Here is a 23,051-nt window from a genome sequence, read left to right as displayed (position 1 = left end):
GGCCACTCCCAAAGCAAACCTCTGCATCTGAGGGTCTGTGTGCCTGCTCTTTGCAGATGCCATTGCAGGGATGGCAGCTGACCACAGTGCAGGATATGTGGGAATGAGACTTTGCTCTTCTTCCCTGCCATGGCCCAGAGGGCATAGCCTCTCCCCTACCCCCAGAGGGGCAAGTCAGCCCCGGGCATCAGGAGGCCAGTCTGGAAGCCTGAAACATGGCCCCCAGTCTGCGCTTTCTTTGCAAACACCTCCAGCACCAGCAGTGCAGGAGGAAGTGGGGAGGGGAGAGGGTGGGCTGGTTTAGCTCCTCCCAGCTGATAATTCATTACCGCCTGTTAGCCTGGATCCATCCAGCAGCAGCTACATCCTGGCAACGACGTGTGATTTCACACATAAAATGCTGTACCAATATGCATCCTTGAGACATTCTCCCTGAAACCTTTTCCAGCTGCCTCTCCCAGTGCTTCACTTGTGGTAGCAGTCCCTGCAATTGGGATGTTTTGCTCTTAATGGATGCCTGATACCCATCACAGAAATCAAGGCTGCAGCTCATGAGAAATACAAGGGGAATCTTCCTGCATGGAGAGGCAGCAACACCTATGGCATGCTCTGATCCATAGAGGGAGAAGCAGTATCTATGCTCATGCACATGGCTGGTTTATTGCAGTGACACAGAAATGCAGCATCTCTTCCCTCCCCTCCTTCTCTGCGGGTCTGGGAGCTTTGGGCAGCAGAGCTGGCAAGTCTTGCCTTGGGAACATGGCAGTGGTCTCATCTCCTTTCTCCAAGGTCCCTGACTTTGGCCTGATGCTGGTGACTCTCAGCCTGGTGGTAAATCTCCCTTCCACAGCTGAGCAGGAGGCAGGGAGGGTGAAGGACCCCACACTTGCACAACAGGTCATGGGAGTGCTCCTCCGTGGCACCTTCTGACTCCCTGCGGAGCCATGCCCAGGGCTGGGCTGGTTTCCAGGAGAGATGAGGCTGGGCCACCAAGCCTAAACCTTTCATGTAGGCGGCCGAGTCACAGCCAGCCTTGCACCCACCCCAAGCCTTCTCCAGCCGCCCTCTGAGCACCCGTTCTTCTTGGTCCTCACACCTTCTCAGCCATTCCTCCAGCATTTTCAAAGGCTCTTCTTCCCCACCATGTACCCCTAGCACGTTTCCCCCCCACGTCACCGACACAAAGGGCTGGGGGGCTGTGACAGCGTCGCAGGTCGCAGCCCGTCCGCGCCGGCCCCACCGGTGAAGGTCACGCCGGGGCGGCGGCCGCCGGGCAGAGCCGCGCCGCGCTCTCCCCCCGCGCCCCGCACCGGCGAGGGGCGGCGCACCGGGCCCGTGCGGCGGCGATTGGCTGCCGGCGGGGGGAGGCGGGGAGCGGCGGGGCCGCGGCTGGCTGCAGCGGCGGGCGCGGAGCCCAGAGCGGGCGCGGCGGAGCATCCTCGGGCACCGCGGCCCCGGTGCGGGCCGCCTCCCCCGCAGCTCCCGGCCTCATATGGGCGGTGCCGGCGCCCCGGCCCCCGCACGCCTGTCCCGCTCGGCGTTAGCATGGGCACGGTGCTCTCCCTCTCCCCCGCCGCCTCCTCGGGCAAGGGCGGCGGCGGCGGGGGGCTGCTGGCCGAGAAGGCGCCGGGAAGGGTGCCGGGCAAGGGCGAGAGCCGGCTGAAGCGGCCCGGCGTGCTCATCTCGGCGCTAACCTGGAAGCGGCTGGTGGCCGCCTCGGCCAAGAAGAAGAAGAGCACCAAGAAGGTGACGCCGAAACCCGGCGGCGGGGCCCCGGGGGGGCCCCCGGGCCAGCCCGACCCGCTGGTGGTGCAGCGCAACCGCGAGAACTTGCGCAAGTCGGTGGTGGGGCCGGCCGAGGGCGCCAAGCAGGGCCCGCTAGCCGTGCCTGTGCCCACGGTGCCCTCGGCGCCGCAGGAGCTGCACCCGGGCTCCGGCGGGGGAAAGCCGCCGCCGCCGCCGCCGCCGGCCGGCAGCCGCCCCGCGGGGTCTCCGCGCCGCGTGGTGGTGCAGGCGTCCACCGGCGAGCTGCTGCGCTGCTTGGGGGACTTCGTGTGCCGCCGCTGCTACCGCCTGAAGGAGCTGAGCCCCGGCGAACTCATCTCGTGGTTTCGCAGCGTGGACCGCTCGCTGCTGCTGCAGGGCTGGCAGGACCAGGGCTTCATCACCCCGGCCAACCTGGTGTTCGTCTACCTGCTGTGCCGGGAAGCGCTGCGGGGCGAAGACATCGGGAGCCAGGCCGAGCTGCAGGCCGCCTTCCTCACCTGCCTCTATCTCGCCTACTCCTACATGGGCAACGAGATCTCCTACCCGCTCAAGCCCTTCCTGGTGGAGGGAGACAAGGGGCGCTTCTGGGAGCGCTGCCTGGGCATCATCCAGCGCCTCAGCGCCAAGATGCTGCGAATCAACGCGGACCCGCACTACTTCACGCAACTCTTCCAGGACCTCAAGAGCGAGGGCGAGGGCGGAGACGGGTCCAAGCACTGGACGATCAGCCTGGACCGCTAGGGAGGTACCGGGCCCCCGGCGCCGGGGGCGGAAGGGTCCGCGCACCGAGGGGCGGGGGAGGCGAAGGACTGTCGGATTCCCCCCCCTGCCCCCGCATCCTCCTCGCCTTCCTCCTTCCCCAGCCATCTGTTCCACGGAGACGCTGCTTGGACCCTCCCTGCTCCGGATCCGACTGCTCTCCTTCCCCGCCTCCGACCCCAGCCGGGGGCTGCGCTCCCGAGCACCGAGGCGGCGGTGAAGACCGGGGAGGGGGAGTGCTGTCCCTCCCACCTTCGCCAAGGGGGGGAGGGGGAGGCTGCGGAGGAGCGGAGGCTCCTGGATGCGTTTTCTCTAGAAAAAAGGGGTGAAAAAATGGATGTGGGGGCCCGGGGGTAGGAGGGCTCGGGGAGGGGGGTATTTTGGGTTGTGGCGGGTGCCCCAGGCAGAGGATGCATGTGAGCGAGTCCCCCGGCGCGGGCAGGGCCGCCCCGCGCCTCCGCAGCGCTCCCGGTGCTGTCCGTGGTGCTGGAGCTGCCGCGCCTGAGCAGACAAAGGCGGGGACTGCGGGCAAGGCTGCGGGGGTCTCTGTGTTGCGGGCGATGCCTTCCCCCCACTCCCCCCGCCCACGTGTGGTATATGGCCCCCCAGCACGGGCGATCAGCCCTCAGCCCGCGGGAGCCGCCCCCATACCCCTTTGTTCGAGCCGCTGGGGGGACGCCCACGCCTCTCCCAGCGGGTAAATCCCCCCGGTGTGCCCCCCGAAACAGGGGGTGATGCCTCCCCTCCCTTGGCTTGCTGCGGGAAGAGGGGTATGTGCCAGAGGAGGCCTAGGGTGCCCAAACGGAGGGGCTTGCTATGGGAGGGGGGTCTCCTCTCCTCTTGCTTTGCTTCACTGGAGAATAAAGAGGTGGCCTGGATGGGCCTGCTGGTGGCTCCTGGACTTGCTGGGCTGTGGGGTGCAAGGGCAATTGGGGTAGTACCCCAAGCTCCTGGTCATGACCCACTCTTCCCCAAGAGGGATGGGGGGCCCTGGTTCCCAAAGGGGGTTTTACTCCCTAGTGTGAGTTGGGGTTCAAATTTTCACCCCTCTTTGTGCCCAAGGCTAGTCCTGGTCCACCTGAGTGTCTTTTGGACCCTTGTGAGCTCTCTTGTCCTCCTCCATTCCAGATGGAAATTCCTGATGCCTGTCTGCCACGCTGAATTTAAACAGGGTGCTACAGTTCATGTCACCTCCATTTTTTTTTTTTTTTTTAATTTAGTTTTCTTTTTCTTGAAGCTATAATCTCCCTCACCTCATTCCTTCCTACCTCTGCTCTGCAGGGCTGGGCTCCCTTTTCCTGGCACACCAGGCTGTGGGAGCTCTGCTGCTATCCCTGTTACCAGCCCTGTGTTTCTGCAGACCTCCAGGGAGAGGGGTGGAGAATGGGAAAGCTTTGCCTTTTTAAAAACCGGTTGCTATGCTTCATGGTACTGAATTTGCCAGGGCTTCTTTAGCAGAAGCTGCTGCACATGCTCTCTGGCTGGGGTCTGCATCCAGTGCTTCACAGCCCCTCTGAGCCAGGCATTCGGGCTCCCCTCCACTGGGAAGAGCTGTTCTGGCTCTGCAGGTCATAGAGGGTAAGCTGGATTCTCTCTACCTTTGTGTGCATCAGCAGAGCTGCTAATTAGGCCCAATCTGGCTCATTCAGGCAAAGCTGTGCTGCCAGGAAGACAGCACAGATGTCCCTGTGACGGGGGCTGACCTGGCAGGGTGCTGTGCAAGGCTTTTCCATGGCTGTGTAAACCCAACGAGACCGATGCTGCTCCCGTCCTTCCTCTCCTAATGAATGCTCTTGTCCATGCCTTTAGATTGACATTCATGTCACCTTGTGGTGAGCTGTCTGGGCCACAAGGCATTCACAACCCACCCCAACCAGAACCACATCTTGTCATGAGAAAGGTAACTTTGGCTTAAAGTGGTGGAATTGGAGCCTTATAGCTCCTATGGGGCTACTGGGAGAGCCCTGACTCTCCCTTATCAGCCTTTGCAGAAAGGGAAACTGAGGCACAGTGAGGGGTTCTGCTGCATCTCAGGGTAACACCTGAGCCACTGGTATCACTATTTCCACCCTGAGCTGTGGTGTTTGTCCAGTGATCTCTATTCCCAGCTGCAGGGCTTTATGGAGTCTCCTCCCCAGACCTGAACAACCTCCCAGCACTAGAGGATTTTCCCACCCTACAGATCTCCTTAGAGACACTCACAGGGTTATTCCAGCTTCAAGCCCCAGCCTTTTACAAAGCTTCCAGCTGCAGTGAGGCCACGTCCTCCCCTTCCTCCCTTGTGTTTCATTGATTAAGAGTCCTAGACCTCACTGGGGGATTTAGGAAGAGCTAATTGCAGACTGGTAATTGAAGACAGCTTGGAGTCTCTGGAAATGTCAAGGAATGAGAGAAGAGCTTAGATGCTCCCATGCATTTAAATATGCATCATTGGCTCAGCCAGAGCCTTACTGGAGGGAGGGAGGCATGTCTGGTTTTCCTTACCCCAGAGGACCTTGTCAAGCTGCTGAGAGGAGTGAGGCAAGGGTAACACTAGTCTTACCATGTCTGGGAGCTTTCTGCTCCCCCCCAAGGCAAAGGAGACGTGAGAGAACACAAGCAGGGCTGGGTACTGAAGGTGAGAATCTCAGGCTAGGGAATTTGGTTTTTCCCTTTCTAAAACTGTGATTTGACATGCCAGACTCCTGTGCCCCTGCATGATTGATGGTCTGGACTCAGGAGCCAGCTATTGGACAGCATCAAGGGGAATGGATAGAGCTTGTCTCCAAACTTGTGATCCCTGCAGCTGCCAGTGCTCTCTGAGGAGCAGTGAGGGACTGAGACCCTCTCAGGAGGGGCTGGGCAGCCATCAAGCCAATGTCTGGGTTTGCAGGGATGGGAAGGTTCACATTGGGTTTGCAACCTGGAGGTAGAGCAACAGGGCCAAATCAGTGATCAGTCACTGCAGGGATCCAGGTGAGGGATCCCAGTACTTTCCTAGTTTGAAATTCTGCCAGCAGCAACACATTTCCTTTCCATGCCTCACAGTGGGTGTCCCATCTTCTCCACATTGCAGCAGCAGAGGTGGGCACTGCAGCCTGCAGTGGGTTCAGCCCCTCCTGCCCCAAGAAGGTCTCTTCTCAGGCCAAAACACCCTTATCTTCCTTCCCAAAGGTGCCCCAAAGGGCTCTGAGATGCACGCTGGGTGGCAGTGGATCCCAAGGATGCATAGTCACACATGGAAAAGGGAGTTTCTACCTGGAATCATGGGAAAAGCTCTATGGGACTTTCCTTGCCTGTCTGCTCTGTCTGTGGAGCAAGCTCCATGGGTTAGATGAGCTGGCCATGGCACTGGGGCATGGAGAGGTGACAGGCAGCTGGAGCAGCCAGCTTGGCAAGCCATGCCTCTTCCTGCCAGACAAACAGCAGGCAAGTTGTGTTTTTGCTATTAAGAGTTGTCATCATCCCCCAGAATGACTCGGAGATGCTCCATGGGAGGAAAATATTCTGGATGATGCAGACCCAGCACCTGCATGGCTGGTGAAGGACCTGCCTTGGCCCAGCTTTCTGCACAAGCCTTTCCTCATTTGCCTGCAAGGATGATGACTAACATGTTCCTCGAGGCAGATGGAAGTGGGAGGTTCTCTTCTGCCTTAGTGGGAGCTCCTCAAACACTGGCTCCATTGCAGATTTGGGCTGTTGCTACCCTGTTGAAAAGGGGATGGCTTGTGTGTGCAGGTCTCTGGTGCCTCCCTGCTCCATGGGACTTCAGTCACAGCTGCTGATGGGGTGTCTGTGGGGGAACATGTGGGCAAAATGATCTGGGGAGATGGTAACACATGGCAGAGAGAGTATGACAGGTCTCAGACTAAATTGGCTGATGAGATATTTGTTTGTATGCAGGGAAGGGCAGGATGCTGCCACAGGGGCTCATCTGATGGAAGACACATCCAGGTTGGATGGAAACCTGCAAGAACTCTGCTTGTGCCTAGGGTGGCCCAGTGGCAGGCATGAGTCTGAGGGAGGTGGGATGGCAAACAGTGTGGCTCCCAGTGTAGCCAAAGCATGGCTTGTGGCCTTGCCTGGCTGACGTGTTTGGGAAGGAGGAGCATAGACTGAGGACAGCTCTGTGCCAGGAGGCTGGGGCAGGTGAGGAAGGGGAACTGGCTACCTTGGAGCCCTGCTGTGATGGTTAATCCTTCTGCCACAGGGCCTGGCAAAGCAGAAGGCCAGGGCTGCGTAGTCTGGGTCATTACCTCCAGCTCACTGAGAGCTGAGCATGGAGGTTTCCCTGTGCTCTGTGTCCTGCCTGTCTTACCATTCTTCATCACTTCTGAGGACTTAGCTCCTTAGGGGACAGCAGGCAGAACCAAGCTGTGACCCAGGGCAGATATGGGGAGTCTTTCCCAGGGAGTGAGTGTCCCCTGGGCTGGAACAGGGACTGCTCCCTCATCAGAAGTCCTGCATTAGAGCATAATCTGGAATTAGCACATTAATCCAGTCTTCCTGCTACTCAGCTCCTGCCCTCAGCAAAGTCCCCACCAAGGTCTCAGTGTACAGCTGGGCAGCAGTGGCACCAGGACACTCTCCCTGGCTGCCCCTGATGGGCACCAGAGATCTGGTGGCAGCAGGGACGAGGTTTGGGTTTATGGTGGCAGTACAGCTCCAGACTCAGCACATTGGCAAGCAACAAAGCATTGTTTGTAAGCATCACTGTTGCTTCCTTGGAGGGACTTCACACGGGATTTTGGAGCCTGACTGCCTGCACCTGCAGGCTCTGGCTGAGCCACACTAAGTCACGAAGCACTTTGCAGGGAGCCAGGCCAAAAGAAGGTGGTGTCTGGAGAGAGGGTGTGAGTCAGCAGCTTGGGGGTAGGGGGCTGGGGCGCCAGTGCAGCTGGCATGAGGAGAAAACAAAAAAGGTGGGAGCTGGGAGAGCTGGTGAGGGTGCAGAGAGTGGGCAGGGAGGCAGACTGTGTCCCCCAGGGCAGAATGGCCTGGCTGTATTGAAAAGGCTCTCCCCAGCATGAGAAATGAAGAAAGTGGCAACATGGCTTCACTAAAATAAGAGAGGAACTAATCCATTGCAGGGGGGCTGGAAGATTTTGGAGGAGTTGGAGGGATCCCCTGTCATGATGGCAAGAGGCTGAGATCAGGGCAGCCCTCTTGCCCTCTGAGCAAAGCCAGATACAAAGATACATTTAATTTTTTTTTTTTTTTTTTTTGGTAGGAAAAAAAGTCATTTTTCCTTTAATCACAGGGCATCAGAGGAAGCTGCCAGGCCATTTGCTCTGCTCCCTCAGTCTTCCCAGCATAGGGAAACCCTTTGGGACTGTGTTCCCCATCTCACCCTACATGGGGCACCCAAGGACTCCCCACAGGTAGTTTGGAAGCCCGGGGGTGCACTGAGTGCAGCTGTCAGCCCCCTAAAATCGGCTCCCCACCAGCTGGTACACCCCACTGCCAGAGACGGTGCTCCCCCACCTGCCCCCCGGGCTGGGCACCCCGGCTGGGGCCAGGGATGATGTTCCAGGGGGAGCTGTGCCGGGCTCGGCCCTGCCTGCCCATTGGCAGGATTTTGCTGCAGTCTGCTCCGAGCCGGTGGTTTGGGTGGCTGAAGAAACCTGCAGAAAGCAGCGGTGCTGGCGGACTGGGTCAGACAGGGCTCTGGGGAGGGGGGAGGCTGGGTGGGGTGAAGGCGCTGCTCTGTTCAGCCCTCCGATAAGCTCAACGTGTGGTGCGGGGAGGTGGCTCCCGGTGGCGCTGGGGATGGAGCATCCCGAGTTGCCATGGTGACATCGGCTGCATCCTCCGGCAGGCAGGAGCATCGCTGGCGCAGTCCCGCACGGGTGTTCCCCGCTCCCTCCCGCTTCCCTGCCGGCTGCCGTCCCCGGGGAGCTGGTGCCCGGCGCTTGGCGCCGCACCCTGGGGACAGAGCGGCGGGGCTGTGCCAGCGGAGCTCGGAGCGGAGCGAGCCGCCAGCCGCAGCCTGTTGCGCTGGGTGTGTGCGGCATCCTCCCTCCCCGAAAAGGTAAGTGCCCTTTCCCCCTAGCACGTCCCGCCTCAGTCCATCAGGGATCCTGGCTGCAAGGTCGGGCGTGAGGCGGGGGCTGGACTCACCTGGTGCAGACGCTGGCAGAGGGACGGGAAAGGGGGGGAGGGAGGAGCTACTAGTGACCCACATCCCTTAATCCGTGTGCTGCCCTGCGTCACGCAGTTACCTAAGCCCTGAAGCAGGCTCCCCCCCGAGGGCACAGCCCTCTGCCCCATCTCTGAGGGAGCCAGTTGTGGCCATTTCCCCCATTTTGTCCTTGCAAAGTGAAACTTTGGGGCAAGGGATGTGTCCAGCCTATCTTGGCGCTGCTTGCCTGGGGGTAACTACTCATTTTCCCCCTCACTTCCCCTCCTGCCGTCCCTGGGAACCAGTCTGTGCAACACTCAGAAACCCTGGAGGTAGGGATAGCCTCCCACCCAGTCCCTACCACTCCTTTAGCTCTCATGGGCTCTCTGCTAGCAGCATCAGGCCCCCCTCCACTTCCCAGCCTGAGCCCTCCCCAGAGGACACACTGACATCAGATCCCACTCCCTTAAGCTGATTAGGGCAGTAGGGATGCATTGGAGCAGATGCCACCACAGCTATGACAGTGACCAAACCCTGGAGGGATGCAGAAGGGGCAGCATGGAGCCCTCAGATCTGGGAACTGCTGTGATCTGGGTTATGAAAGGAGAGGAGGTGGGGGCTGAACACTCCTTGCATGGGCTGGGTAGTTGCATGAGTCCCCCTTACACAGCCAGTTTGACCCCTGTTGCAAGCATGGGGCCTGAGAACAGCATATGTGACTTCCCTGAAGGGGTGTCTCAAGTAATCCAGAGGTTTCCAGCTCTGTCCTATCTCTTTGTAAGGACTGTAAGAACCACAAGTGATGCCTGAAGGAACATGATGCAGACAATGGCCACATCCTTCCCATCCCAGCCCTGAAGGCGTTCTGGCTCAGATGGGAGAGGATTTGCTGTGTGGCTCCCCCTCTTGCCAGCTCCCTTCAGACAGGAGAGGACACAGGTCACAGCACCTCTCTGTTTTATTGAAGACCAATCCCACCCCCCAGCCAGTGCGGAGCTCAGTGTGCCCAGCTCTTCTGCATCCACTGGGCCAAAGTCCTGCTCCAGATGATGGAGGCAGCTCCTTGAACCCAGAGAGACTCCCAGGGCTGCCCCTCGGTGCCTGGGGCTCCTAGTCCTGCTGTCATCCCTTCTTCTGCTCCACCACCCACGCTGCCTTGTCCCTTGTTCCCACTTAGGGAGGGTGTCCCACCAAGCCCAGCATGCGAGGGGCTAAAATTGGAGTAAAAATGGAACATTAATCTTGGAAGTGATGAGCAGGACATGGGCTTGTGTGCAGGGTGTCAGGGACGGTCTGTGGTGTGATCCTTGGGCACTGGGGAGAGGGCAGAATTGCAGAGACCAGGCTGTGCTGCCTCCAGGCTCTGGCCTTGCCCTGAGGACTGGCAGAGAGCCCCACACTTGCCCCTGGCACCTCCAGCCCCAGAGCCCTGCCCTGGGTATGAGTGAACCCATAGAAAGTATCTGCTCTCTGGACCAAGGCTTCTCCTGAGGTCTGAAGGAAGCTGCCTTCAGGCAGCAGATATAGGAGGGATGGAGGAAAGGAAGCCTTTGGAGACAAAGGTGAGGGGTCCAAGTGGTCAAGAAAGGTTATCTTTCCTTGTCCCTGCTCAGTGGGACCTTCATTCATGGACACAGCTTCCCTGGGCCCGAGCTCCTGGTGCCCCTCTGCAGGGAATGGGAGGACAGGCACAGGCTGTGGGCAGAGCTAAGGACATTCACGGAGTGAGCAGCAAGTTGCAGAGCAAAGGTGGGGCAGTCCCTGCCAAGTGAGGAGCCCATGGTTTTTCCTTCCATTCACACCCTGCTTTGGGTATCCACATCTGTTCCCAGGATCATGGATACTTCCTCATCTTAAATTCAGGTGGCTTCCCTCCTCCAGCCACCCACATCAGAGAACCAACCCAGCTATCCTACAAGCAACCCCCATACCCCACACCAGATCAAACCTAAAAGGGGGCAAGTGAGAGCAGGGCACAATCCCATCCCCCATCCCTCCCCGCTGAGCTTCCCAAATCCACAGCCCCATGCTGCCAGGGACATGGAGCATCCACATGGCACAGCTGAGCCTCTAATGGTAATGGTTGTTCATGTTGTTGAGGTGGGAGGCTGCCATGGCACTGAAGGAGGCTGAGGGCTGGAGCCCGTGCCCGGGGTAGAGGGACGGGCTGGAGCCAGGCCAGTAGGAGAAGCCAGCCGGTGTCACTCCCGAGGTCATGAGGTTGAGTTTGGAGATGCCCGAGAAGGGCAGTGGTGCCAGGTTGCCCTGGAATTTGTAGAGAGTGTGGTCGGGGGTGGTTGGCTGGCACACCTGTGCCAGCCCGTGGAAGTCGAACTTGTAGGCGTAGCGCTTGCCGTGGACCTTGGTCATGATGTTCTTGTCGTAGTAGTAGCGCAGCGCCCGGCTCAGCTTGTCGTAATTCATGTTGGGCTTGCTCTTCCGCTCGCCCCAGCGCCGCGCCACCTCGTCAGGGTCGATCAGCTTGAACTCCCCGTTGGTGCCTTCCCAGGCGATGCAGTTCAGGTTGGCCCGGTCCGAAAGCAGCTCCAGCAGGAACTGCCACAGCTGGATCTGCCCGCTGCCTGCAAGGCGGGCCCCAGAGAGGTTAAAGCTCCCTCCCAGGGCACGAGGTGAGGGACAGCATGTGCCCCAATCCCCTTGACCCACTGCTCTGTTGCCCTCTCCCGCACCCAGGTTTTGGCTGCACCTCTTTGCATCTTCCCTGCTTTAGACACATAAGATGGGAACAAGGCTATGTCTCCTTTGGAGCATCCCAGCCCCATCCTACACCCCAGATATGAGACACCCCTACACCCCTGCACCTTGGGATGGAGGATTGCAGTGTTGACCTCTGAGCACTCCTACTCCATCCCAAGGATCTGCAGGATCTGGACCCAGAGTCTCCCCATGCCTCCCACCCACATTCATACACCACTGAAGATGAATACCTGCTTGTTTGTTTTCACAGGAGGACGTGGCCTTGCTCTTTAATTGGCAGTCCCAAGAAGGACATACCTTGGCAGAACCCAGATCTATCCCAACACGAATATTCCCTACTGCCGTGTCTGCTTGAAACCAGGCTGGTGTCACAACACAGCCCCTGCTCTAGGGACACTGTGCCCTGCACAGACATCTCCATGGTCAGCTCAAGTCAGGGTGCAACACTGAACTGAACTACACTGCAGAGAGACACAGATGGGTGTAGGGGAGGGACAGACGAGGACACAGCATGACCTACTGTGGCTTTGAATCAGGCTCAATGATCCTTATTTCCAGAGGAAAAATGTCCTCCCTGAGCCATGGCCATTGCATCTGCAGCTCGCACTAGGAGTATCCTCAGTGGGTGCTCGTGGTGCCCTGTGCACACACTGGAGCCTGGCACACCTCGACATGCCCATGGTGAGGCACAAGGACATGGTCCATCGAGTCTGGCAAGAGGTCATGAGAGGAGAGGGAATCTGGACTTTTGGACAAGGAGGATTCCTACTGCTGGGACCCAGCCACCCTGCAGAGCAGCCCTGCACTTACCTAGACACCCCACTCTGCTCCTCTGAGCAGCATTCCCTGCACATTGCTGCTCCTGCTGCAAGTCCTTGCAGCACAGTCTCTTTCCAGAGCAGATGATGTGCCTTTGCAGTTATCCCTGTGCTCTTCTACCATTATTTTGTCTAAAGGTGCTTGGACCCTGTATAGAGGTTTGGCACCTCAGCAGCAAGAAGTTCTACAGCTCTGCTACTTTTCCCACAAAAAACCCACCTTGTTCTGCTTGTTTTAGACCCGCCTATATTATCTGGTGCTCCCTGTATCTTGCTCTAGAAGAAGCAGTGAGCAGCTCTTCCCCATCCATCCCCATTCCACCAAAACCCACTCAGACATCCCGAGCCAGGTGGTGGAGCCCCAGTTTTTCCAAGGTGTTGTATTCCCTAGTTTCCCATCCTAGGACCAAGGTGGGGGATCTCTCCTCCCTAGGGTGCACCTGCAACCCTTGCCTCTTCTCCATCACCACAGCCCCCTCCCTGGCTTCCAGCTATCTCCCACCCGTGGGTGTTCCACCCCATGCCAGGAGGTCAGGCAGGTGTTGTGGGCTGCATCTGGGTGGGGTGGTGAGGCTCAATCCTTCCTGCTGCAGGGTTCAGTGATAATGCACCTGAGAGCTCCCTAAGGAAATATCCACGCACCCAAAAAGATCCTCCTCACTGCAGCACAGTGTTTAGAGTATGGCTGGGCAGCCTGCAGTGCACAGGCAAATGGGTTCCCCCGTTTCCATCTTTTCTCCCTCTCCTGCCACTAAACCAAGGGTCCATTTTTCCTGCTCGGAGCACCCCTGGTCTCTGCCTCCTAGCAAACAGGAAAGCTACACAGCCCAAACCAAACCAGGCTCCAGGCTGCTCCCTGGCCAGCGCTGGCCGATGCCCGTGACCCCTGTGCGGGTTGTTCCAGATGGATGGCTCCGGTTCCCAGGGACCCATCACTCCCCAGCCCTGTCCGAGCCCCAGCACTTCACTGGCAGCTCCCTCACGAATGATGTCTCAACTCTCCTCTCCACTCGCAGGAACGGATCTCCCTAGCCCGGATTAGCCCGCCCCGCTCCCGGGATGGGTGGCAGCTCCCTCCTCGTCGGATGTCCCGAAGCTCCTGGGAGACCGGAGTTAGGACCCTGCACTCTCCCCGCTGCGGGGCTCGGGGGGATGAGTACCCCGCTCCCCACTGATGCTACGGGACGGGAGCTTCCGACCGTCGGGGTTCGCCGCTGTTCCCGTGGGAATTGACGGCAGGATGCTCCCAGCCCGGGGCACTCGCAGCAGGGAGCGGGGGCTCCGCGGTGGCCGTGTCCTGCATGGGCAGTGCCCGGCAAAGGACGCGAAAGGGTCTCCGGTGGCTGCCCCAGGACGTCCCCGCTCCGTGCCGGCCGAGGGGAGCGGGGCCTCTGCAGGGGAAGGGGCAGCGGTGCTCTTACCTTTCTGCACGCCGGGGCTGAGGGACCCCCACGCCTGGCTCTTCCCGTCTTTGAACAAAGTTTCCCCGACTGGATCTGGGGGAAAAAGGGGGCGCGGGTGGGGTGGAGGGAGGGCTGGACCCCCCAGCGCCCACCCGCGGGCAGCGTCCCCGCAGCCCCCGGCCGCTCCCCCTCGCCTGCCCCGCCGCTGCGGCGAAGCCAGGAAACGCGTCCAGGAAAAAGGAAATCCGATTTCCGACCCAGCCGGGGAAGCTTTTAAATAGGAATAGAAGAACCCGCGGGCTGGGGTAGGGAAGAGAGAGGGAGTGAGGGAGAGAGCTGTGGGTCAGGGGGAGAGGGAGAGGAGGCAGATGGGTGGCAGGATGGGTGACAGGAGCGGCGGGTGGAAGCAAGAATGTCTGTCGGCATCTGGGGAGTGGACCGCTGCGGAAAGGAGAGATAAATGGATAGATGGATAGAAGGAAGGAAGGAGATGGGTGAATGGATGGAAGTACAGAAGAGACGATGGTGAGTGGGTAGATGGAGGAAAGAAAGTGAGAGAGATGGATGGATGGAAGGGCAGGTAATGGATAAGATGATGGGAATACAGGCTGATGGAAGGGACACTGGGTAGATGGAGGGGTTGGCTGGTAGCAGGGATGGAAAGGGGGATGCAGGGACAAGTGGGTGGGGTGGAAGGATGGATGGAAGAACAAGGGGAGGGTAGGTGAAAAGATGGGTTGGAAGAAGAGAAGGAAGGATGAAGAGATGGAAGGACAGGGTGACAGTGAGTGGATGAAGGACGGGAAGAGGAGTGTGCAAGTGTGGAAAGCTGTGAGGGCAGCTGAAAGGAAGAAGGAAGGGATGGTTGTGGTGCTGGAGGGCAGGAAAATAGAATGGACAGAAGGAGAGGGCATAACAGGGCGGGCGCTGGAAGGAGATGGGGCAGAGGAGAGCCCCAGGGCCTCAGCGGGACAGGGCGGGCAGGGGCTGGGCGCTGTGCGGCGCACGGCGCTGCGGCGGGGCAGCGGCCGAGGGATCCGCCCGTACCTGGCAGGTACATGTTGAGCAGCAGTGGCACCGCTCCGGTGCCGTGTCTCATGGCAGCTGTGGGGGCGGCCCGCGGGCTGCATGTTTTAATATTCCTGCCCCTATTATTATTATTATTATTCCACTTTATCAGGGAGCAGCTGATGGCGAATAAATGGCAGCGGGACGGGCAGGGGACGGGCAGGGGCCGGGGGAAGCGGGGGAGGGGGGAGTTTCCAGGCAACTCGCAGGGGCTGGGGCCCCGGCTCCAGCAATTTCCTCCGCTGTAATTAAAGCGGGCGCTGCCCCCCCCTCCCTCCCCCTGCTATCGGGCCCGCATCAGACTTTAATCACGGCCGCGGGTTTCTATGGAGAGCGGTTCGGGCCGCTTCCTGCCTCTTCCGCCTCCTTAACTCTTCGCAAACACGGCTGACATCCCAGCTGGGAGCGGGCTCGGACACTGCCTGGAGACTGCCCGGGCCCGGCCGCTGGGCCAGCATCGCCTGGACCCGGCTCTCGCTGCCGGCACCGGCAGCAGCCCCGGCGCTGTCCCCTGGCGTCCGGCTCTCCGTGCTGCTGCCCGCGGGGTCCGTGCCTGCCCCTCGCCCAGCTCCAGCATCACCAGCACAGTCCTGGGGTCTCCTCGGAGTTCGCAGGGCCCTGGGGTGGGCCGGGTGAGCCCCCACCAGGTCCCTCCGCCTCCAGGACAATGGTCATGGGGTTCCTTTGCAGTGCCCAGGGTTTTGGGGAGGGTAAGTGCATTTCCAGCAGCTAGTGGCACCAGGTCATACTACAGCTGTGCCAGCTTCCTGGCTCCTCTGTGCCCTTCTGAATAGTCCCTGCCCCAGAGACAGTAAAGCCTGTGACTATCCCACACATCCAGCCCTGTCCCAACCTGTTGCACATCTTTATTAGGATCTGTAGAAGCAGGATAACCCCCAATACCCACACAAACCAGGATGGCCCCATCTCCGTCTGCTTGTCCTGGGTACATTCTGAAGACAGGAGGACATTTCGTGGAGAAACTTACAACGGAGAAAGGTGATACCAGCTCCAAAAAAGACACATCTGGCCAGGTCTTTCCCAGTCACCCGTGGCTCCAGCTGCTATATGCACTTGTGGGGTGCTGTCAGAGTCTCTGTCCCCCAGGTCATGAGTGGGCCTTCCACTTGGGTCCCACAGCTTGAGGCAGCCAGGCAGTGTGCCAGCAGCTGTCACCAGTTCTACTCCATGAATCCAGCACCGTACAGCCAAGCTCACAACTTCTCCTGTAGTGTTTCATTGATATCTGGCAAAAGGATGAGCTCTTACGCTGGATTTTGCTGCCTTTCTGGAAAGTCATTGCAAGACATGAACCTAATGGAAATCAGGATATGGCCATGCCAGACTCACTGTTATTATTTATACTGCAGCCAAAATGTGCCTGCTGTGCATGAGAAGCTGCAGCCCAAGGGGAGCGATGCTCAATTGGAGTGGCACAGCCCAACAGAGCTGCTGTCTCCTCTTGGCAGGAGGTGTCCAAAGTGTTTAGGGAACAGAGGGTCCCTTGGTTACTGAGCTCCACCTCTGCTCCAGGTGCTCCACCTCTGCTGCCTGTCTCCATCACGGGCAAAGAGCAGATGATGGCAACAAGAGACATGAGTAGAGACCATGGTATTCCCCCAGCAATTCCCCACCAATCCTGCTTGGTTATAACAACCTTTAAAGAGTTTATCTTACCCCAGCCTGTCCCCTGAGCTTCCTTGAACCTCTCAGTGGGGTGTCGAGCTCTGTACAGCCCAGCAGCCCTGGCTGCTTCCTGCATCCCTCTCCTCCCCAGCCCCGCAAAGTGCAGCTCTCCCAGCAGCGGCTCCACAGCCTCCCAGACTTGCTTTCGCTGCCTGAGTCACTGAAACAAACCGCAGGCAACGGAAAACAAGCCCCGGAGACAGCAGGGTAAGGTGGGGAGCGTGCCAGACCCACCAGCCCGTCCTCTTCTGGCAGCCTGGGTGACCATGACACTCGTCCTGCAAACCTGCATGGTGGAGGGCATGGAGGGGGCGTCTGGGCTGAGGGAGATTGCATCAGCCCAGAGTGGGGAGGGGGCGGGGGTGCAGTAGGGATCAGGCTGAGAAATTGGTTTAGGGCTGCAGGAGCTGGAGAAGGGGATGCTTTGGAGGGCACTGGGGATGGAGACATCTGGGTCCCTGGGAAAGTGGGGGGCTTAAAGTGGGATGTGAGAGGACTGGGATCTTTGAGTGATCTAGGGTCAGAGGTGTGCAGAAGGGTCAGATCCTAACAGCTGGCAAGTCCTGTGTCCATGTGGAGCTTTGGGGACCTGAGTGATGTGACCCCAAGTCCAGGAGGAGCTGGGACATGGGGGAGCTGGGGCAGACCCCAGGATGAGGAAGGCAGAGTATATGAGAAATCCAGGAAACAGGGACCCCTGCTCATGGGGGAACAATGGACTGGACTGTGGGTCTGAGAGGGATCTAGGAGATGAGGTTTCAGGTCTGTGGGGCTACTGGGGACAGAGCCCATATATGTGGAACACCCAGCTGGAAGCAGCTGCAGGTCCCTCCGGCTGCAAGAGGCAGTCTGCCCCCCACCCCCCTCTCCAGTGCTCTCATCCCACCCCAAGAGGAGCAATAAGGACCCCAGAATTTACAACGGCCCCCGCAGCCCACCCGTATCCCCCCATCACAGCCCCGTGTGCAGGAGCCCGGGAAAGCTTCACCTGTGAGCCGGCGTTGTGGAGCGGAGCCGAGCTGACGTGGCCCTGGGCTGGCTGCACCTGGCCAGGTGTGCCGGAATGTGTTTGTGCTGGGGGAGAGGCCGTGGCGGGGTGGGGCCAGTGGGGACACAGAGGAGACAGGGGAGGGCTGGAGGACACCCTGGAGCCGGGATGGGGATACACAGGTGTGGGTCTTCTGCACAGCAATACTGGGGCTGGAGGGGAGAGGGGGCACACAGGGATTCACTTGTGTGCTCAGTCGTGTGCAGTTCACACACACACACACACACACACACACACACACACACACACACACACACCAGGGCTGACACCTTGTCAGCACATGCTGACTCACACACCAGGGCTGGGGTCTCTGCTCACTGCTGGGTGAGGGGTATGCACAGAGTGACCCCCAACCTTCTGAGACACTCCCTGTCTCAGGGCCAAGCATGCTTTTAGCAGGGGTAGGCATCAGGGAACCCAAGTATCTGAGGCACTCAGAACTTTTCCACCATTCATCCATGTCCTGGGTGTGCGGAGCACCTCGGGACTGAAAGCCTGTGCCCCGGGAGGGCTTTGGAGTGCCAGAGCAGGATAGAAGACGAGGAGGAGGAGAGGAGGATGAAGCAATGGGCACTGGGAGCACCTAGGGATGGGTAGCCTGCAGCCCAGGAGAGTTCAGGGTGCTGGAACCAGATGGAAGAGAAGGAGGCTGGGAAAGGGTGCTGGAGGAGGAGGAGGCTGGGTGGGGCTGCCAGTGTCCCGGAGCCGGATACTGGCACGGATATGCTGGCGTGGCAAGGCTGGGGGAGGACACACACACCTGTGAGCATCAAGCCAAACTCCCTAACACCTGTGGAACACTACCCTCAGACCTCCTCCCCCCGAGCTCTTCAAAACCCACCTCCCCCTCAGCCCCTCTGTGCCAGTAGCCCCAAATCCAGCACAACTGTGGCTGCCCCATTTGTTGTCAGTGTCCCATCCTGCCCCAGACTACCCCTATGTTCTTCCTCCTTCCCAGGCCCACAGGAGGCAGGGACCACCTTTCCTCTTCCCGAGGGGAAGGAGACCTTGAGTTCACAGACCTTGTAGCAATCAATTTCCCTGGCACTGATCCTGGCAGGAGAGCCCAGGGCACGACCCTGCTGGATGCCTCTTCCCAGGGCAGAACCCTCTTGGATGCCCGCTCCCACCTGCAGCCCTTTCTTTGCCCAGTAAGTTCCCATTTTCCCAGCCAGAGCATCAGAGCAGTGGAAATGTGCACGGATAAGAGGTGGGGTGCAGAGAGCTCAGCCCAGGGTGGAGCTGGCCATGAGCCCAAAACTCCCTGGGGAAGGGGAAACCTCACCTTCCACCCCACAGAGGGTCCTCCCAGCATGGCAGCCCACTGAGGAGCAGAGCAGAGGCAGGAGCACTCTTTTTTTTTTTTTTTTTTTTTTTTTTTGACAAATGCCTTTATTTGCTACCGGATAGAGGTCTATTGCACAGCAGCCTGGAGGCTGCAGGGCACACAGCCCTGCCCCTGTTCAGTGCTGGACGCGGCGGATGGATTGGATCTGGTTGGTGTGGGCCTGGCTGCTGTATTCATTGTACTTCTTGAACTCGCCGTTCTGTCTGTCCCGCTCCAGCACATACTGGTAGCCCCTGTATCCTGGGTACTGGTATGCCACCCACCTGCAGGCAGACCCTTGGCTCAGAGCCTTAAGCCAAATCATCCCATCCCATCCCATCCCATCCCATCCCATCCCATCCCATCCCATCCCATCCCATCCCATCCCATCCCATCCCATCCCATCCCATCCCATCCCATCCCATCCCATCCCATCCCATCCCATCCCATCCCATCCCATCCCTCTGCTTGCCCTGGGAGGAGAGGGACAGAAAAACACCCAATGGCTTGTATTTTCAAGGAAAAGGTAGGAGGAAGGCATCCCTTTTTTGAGGGGGTTTCCCTTCCACATCCAGGGGTTTATGCAGGAGGGAAGTGCTTGCTGAACCTCTGCTGTTGGCACCCCCCAGTCCCCACCCCACTGGCTGCACTCACGCTCCAGCGTTCACTTTGATGGATGCCACCTCCTTGTTGCCCCAGCCCATGGCCTGCAGTGAGGGATAGTCATCACTCAGCTCAAACTTGTGACCCTGGAAGTTCTCAGCCTCGTAGAGGATGACTTTGCTGTCATTGTGGTTCTGTGGAGAGAGCTGGAGGTCAGCAGGAATGGGTTGGCTTGCCCAGGCATAGGGGATGTGGTGTGGGACACACACCAAGGCACTTTGAGAGGCCTGGGATCGTGACCAACTTGGCTTCAATGCATGGGGATGTCCTTCAACCTGGCACCCCCTCTCTGGGACACCCCAGAACTGCCCCAAGGATGCTGCTGTCATGTCCCTGTGGTTCCAATGCATAGCTGTCAGTGAGAGTTAGTGTCTACAACCTCTGGACCCGCACAGACTGCTACCCTCAGCACCATCACACTCCCCAAGATTTCAGGAGGGTTCAGGGCACGGCAGGATGCTGAGAGAGGTCCCCTCAGCTCCGTGGAGCCTTTCTGGGTGCTGGACACAGAGGGGTTAATGCTGGGACACTGAGTGATGCAGCACTGTCCCCCGTGCCCAGCCCCCACATGCATCTATCTGCACCGAGGAGCAGTCCTGCCAGTAAGGAGTGATCTTATCGCATCCCCTTTATTAAAGCCTGAACATATCTGCCTGGTGATTATTAAAAGTTGGGGGGGGACCCCCCGCTCGGAGGCGCAGACGTGCCGCTGCTGCGAGCAGCAGTGTCTCTGCAGATGGAGCGATAGAGCTGTGTCTGCTGGGCACGCCCAGGTACCCGGGGTGGGAGGGGGACAGACCCTGCACCCCCAGCATCCCTGCGCTCCTGCCAGCTCCTCTCTGCTCGTCCCATCCCTGGAAATCAGGGCTGGGGGATAAGGCATTGGGACCCCAGTCTGGAAGGTTGCTCTCCAAAGCACAAAGCAGAAGAAGCTGGAATTGTGGTTCAGGCCAGATTTTAGACCTAAAATGCATCCCAGGACCTTTGCAGGGAGGTGGGAGCTGGTGGGTGCAGCTACTCTCCACTTCACACGTAGCTCTGTGTATACCTCACCCCTCCATCCCATGCCCCATCCTTCAGCCTGTCCCTCATTGCCTCCATGCTGGGCTGGCTGGAGGAGGCTCTGCCTGCCCTGAGCCCTCCCTCTGTGGTGTCCCAGTAACTCACTGCGCATTTGACAGGCCGGAAGGAGAGGAGGTGCTCGGTCCGGTAGCCACTGTTCCCGCTCCAGGCCTCCCACCGGGGATAGTCACCCTTCTCCAGGATAAACTGCTGTCCCTGGTACTCAGGGTATTCGAAGCCTACCCAGCTGGAGGAAGAGGAGGAAAACCCTCAGGGATGTGTGACACAGTCCCCAGGATCAGTCAGGGGTCAGCTTCTCCTTCCTGGGCAGGGGACAGAGACATCCTGGCAGCTTGTGGGACTGTCACAGATTGGGGTCCTGGCTAGCAGCAAAACATCCCTTTTAAAAGCGGGACCTCTCTCCCTAGAGCCACATCATTGCCTCCAGCCTGCGCCTTGGCTTGGTAAGGTCTCCCTGACTAGCAGATGGGAAAACACAAAGAGCACAAGCAGGGAGGTCGCAAGATGAGGCTGTGTCATAGTCGAGGAAGAACTTGGATGTTTTAGCTCCCTAGCAGCTCCCAACAGTCCCCTGGGTTTGCTGGAATGGGGTGTGCCAAGGGGCCGCGGGGCTGGCGGGGCACTTACGGGCCAGACTCCACCTTGATGGAGCGGATCTTGCGGAAGCCACGCTCCATGATGCTGGGGCACTCCATGAGGAACTCGCAGCGCTTGCCCTGGAAGTTCTCCTCCTCCCACACCGTGATCTTGTACTGCCCCAGGGTGTCCATGGCTTCACTGCTGGTCATACGGGTCGCTCGGCTGCTGGCAGAGCCCCACGTATCACCCCAGGGCAGGTGCCCGCCATCAGCCCCAGCCACCCTGCTGCCTGCCGCTGAGCCCGGGGCGCTGCTGGTGCTGCCCTCACACAGCCCACGCCACTGGCCCCTTGCCCGCCCAGGCTGGCATGGGGGCATTTCCCATCCCCTTTCCTTCAGTGCTGGGGGATCTCTGTCCGGTGAACCCCAAGTTTCAGGGGGAATTTGCAATGCCCCATCTCTCCATGTGATGTACCCAGGACTGCCTCAGCTTTTCTTCTCCCAGGCTCCCTGCGATGGCTCCAGGAGTTGTCTGGGTGCAGTGGCACTGTACCCACTGCTGGGAGGTGGCGGTGACCCCAGCTCAGACGCTCGAGTGTAGCCCTGGGGTAGAGCAGCCCGGCTCTTCCATCCCTGCTGGCGGGGTCCCTCCTGCCCGCACAGGGCACCCCCTGTGCCACACAGCACCCCGCCACTCGCCTTCCCGGGGCGAGCGATGGGTGGGGGGCTTGGTGTGGGGTGAAGGGAGCGGGGCAGCGCCTGTGCAGTGGGGTCTTGGGGGCTCACAGCCTGGTACTTACTTGGTCGGAGGGCAGGGCACAGAGGCGAAGGTGGCGGTGCCGGCGCCGGCTTTTCCCCTCGCCCTTTATAGGCGGGCGCTGAAGTGCCGATGGTGCAGGCGGTCAGGGCGCTGTGTCAGCAGGCAGGGGACGGGGGGACGGGCTGCTCACCCACCCCAGACTCCGGCTGTCCATTCCACTTAGGCAGTGTGGCGAGAGCGGCCCCCCCGCGCCCGGCCGGGCTGACAATGAAAGTGCTGGGCTGTGTTTGCGCAGGGGCTCAGGGCACAATGGGCAAAGGGCCTGACGCGCCGCTTTCCTTTCTGCCCCCGGACAATGTCCCCGCTTGGCCCAGGGATTAGGGACACAGCCTTTCCCAGGGCACCCGCAGCCTTTGCCAGGGTTGAGGCTTGCGGGAAGGAGGTGCCAGGGTGGAGTGGGGATTTGCCATCTGGGAGCTGAGGGGCACTGATGTCCTCACGCTGGAACACAGGGCTTTTCTGGGGCTGCTTCTGCCCCTCCACGTGGGACTCTGCCACCATGGGTTCCTTTTCCAGACAGGCCCTGCAGGGGTTCCTGTGTTGGCTGCAGACTGGGCGCTAATGGACCCCAGTTACATGCTTGCAATGTCCCGAGAATTTCCTCTGACTTGACAAAGAGCTCCCCGTGCTCCCACTTACCTCCCACTCGGGCAAGGGACACTATGCACAGCAGGAAGGGGATCAGCTTTGGGACAGAGCTGTCCCCTTCACCTGGGCAAGAGTACCAGCCCTGCCTGAAACTGCACCGTGCCATGCAGTGTCTCCTACCAGAACCTGGGATGGATGAGGCCAACACAGGCTGGGGGAAAGGAGGAAGAGTGCTCTGTTGAGCTGTGAAATCCTGGGTGTCTAGGCAGCTGTGTTTCTTGCAGCATCCCTGTGTAGTCTGTGGGGAGACCGGGCACTCCCCACCTTCAGCTGGGCAGATGCCACACTGGCCACTGGGCAAGGGCTGAACCATAGCACCTCAAACCTTCCCAGGAAAACTCCAGCCCTTCTGGGGGTCCTGGGCATGGGGTCAACACCACAAGGGACCCGGGCATTGTTGGTTATGGAGAATGCAGTGTGGGCAGCTGGGGGTGGTGTTAGTACACCTGGCATCAACAAGAGCCGGGGACTGAGGGGTGACAGCAAGGACGGGCTGGGGCAGGACTCGGGGGCCCTCTTCGTGTCCTCCCCACTGCTCGACAGCTCCAAGGCTCGGTGCGAGTCC

The 23,051-nt window shown here is 59.5% G+C and overlaps 3 protein-coding genes across 3 annotated transcripts; 1 reads left to right on the top strand and 2 right to left on the bottom strand.

Annotated features, from left to right (window-relative positions):
• Positions 1-1,438: 1,438 nt before the first annotated feature.
• CDK5R2 (cyclin dependent kinase 5 regulatory subunit 2) lies at positions 1,439-3,403 on the top strand. Its single transcript, XM_056496457.1, has one exon. The coding sequence runs from the start codon at positions 1,546-1,548 to the stop codon at positions 2,506-2,508; it is 963 nt and encodes a 320-aa protein (XP_056352432.1). The 5' UTR covers positions 1,439-1,545; the 3' UTR covers positions 2,509-3,403.
• A 6,163-nt stretch (positions 3,404-9,566) lies between these two features.
• On the bottom strand, positions 9,567-14,698 carry FEV (FEV transcription factor, ETS family member). The gene is made up of 3 exons (XM_056496336.1): positions 14,613-14,698; positions 13,584-13,658; positions 9,567-11,208 (listed from the first exon to the last, which is right to left on the bottom strand). Exons 1-3 carry the CDS (start codon positions 14,662-14,664, stop codon positions 10,697-10,699), a joined length of 639 nt encoding a protein of 212 aa, XP_056352311.1. The 5' UTR covers positions 14,665-14,698; the 3' UTR covers positions 9,567-10,696.
• A 4,091-nt stretch (positions 14,699-18,789) lies between these two features.
• CRYBA2 (crystallin beta A2) lies at positions 18,790-21,317 on the bottom strand. Its single transcript, XM_056496390.1, has 4 exons — positions 21,068-21,317; positions 20,525-20,666; positions 19,349-19,491; positions 18,790-18,978 (listed from the first exon to the last, which is right to left on the bottom strand). The coding sequence occupies exons 1-4, from the start codon at positions 21,226-21,228 to the stop codon at positions 18,831-18,833; spliced, it is 594 nt and encodes a 197-aa protein (XP_056352365.1). The 5' UTR covers positions 21,229-21,317; the 3' UTR covers positions 18,790-18,830.
• Between the last annotated feature and the right edge of the window lie 1,734 nt (positions 21,318-23,051).

Source organism: Oenanthe melanoleuca, chromosome 7, assembly GCF_029582105.1.
Source record: "Oenanthe melanoleuca isolate GR-GAL-2019-014 chromosome 7, OMel1.0, whole genome shotgun sequence".
Lineage (NCBI taxonomy): Eukaryota > Metazoa > Chordata > Aves > Passeriformes > Muscicapidae > Oenanthe > Oenanthe melanoleuca.
Note: the sequence above shows the minus strand (reverse complement) of the source record. Positions and strands in the feature narration are given on the sequence as shown.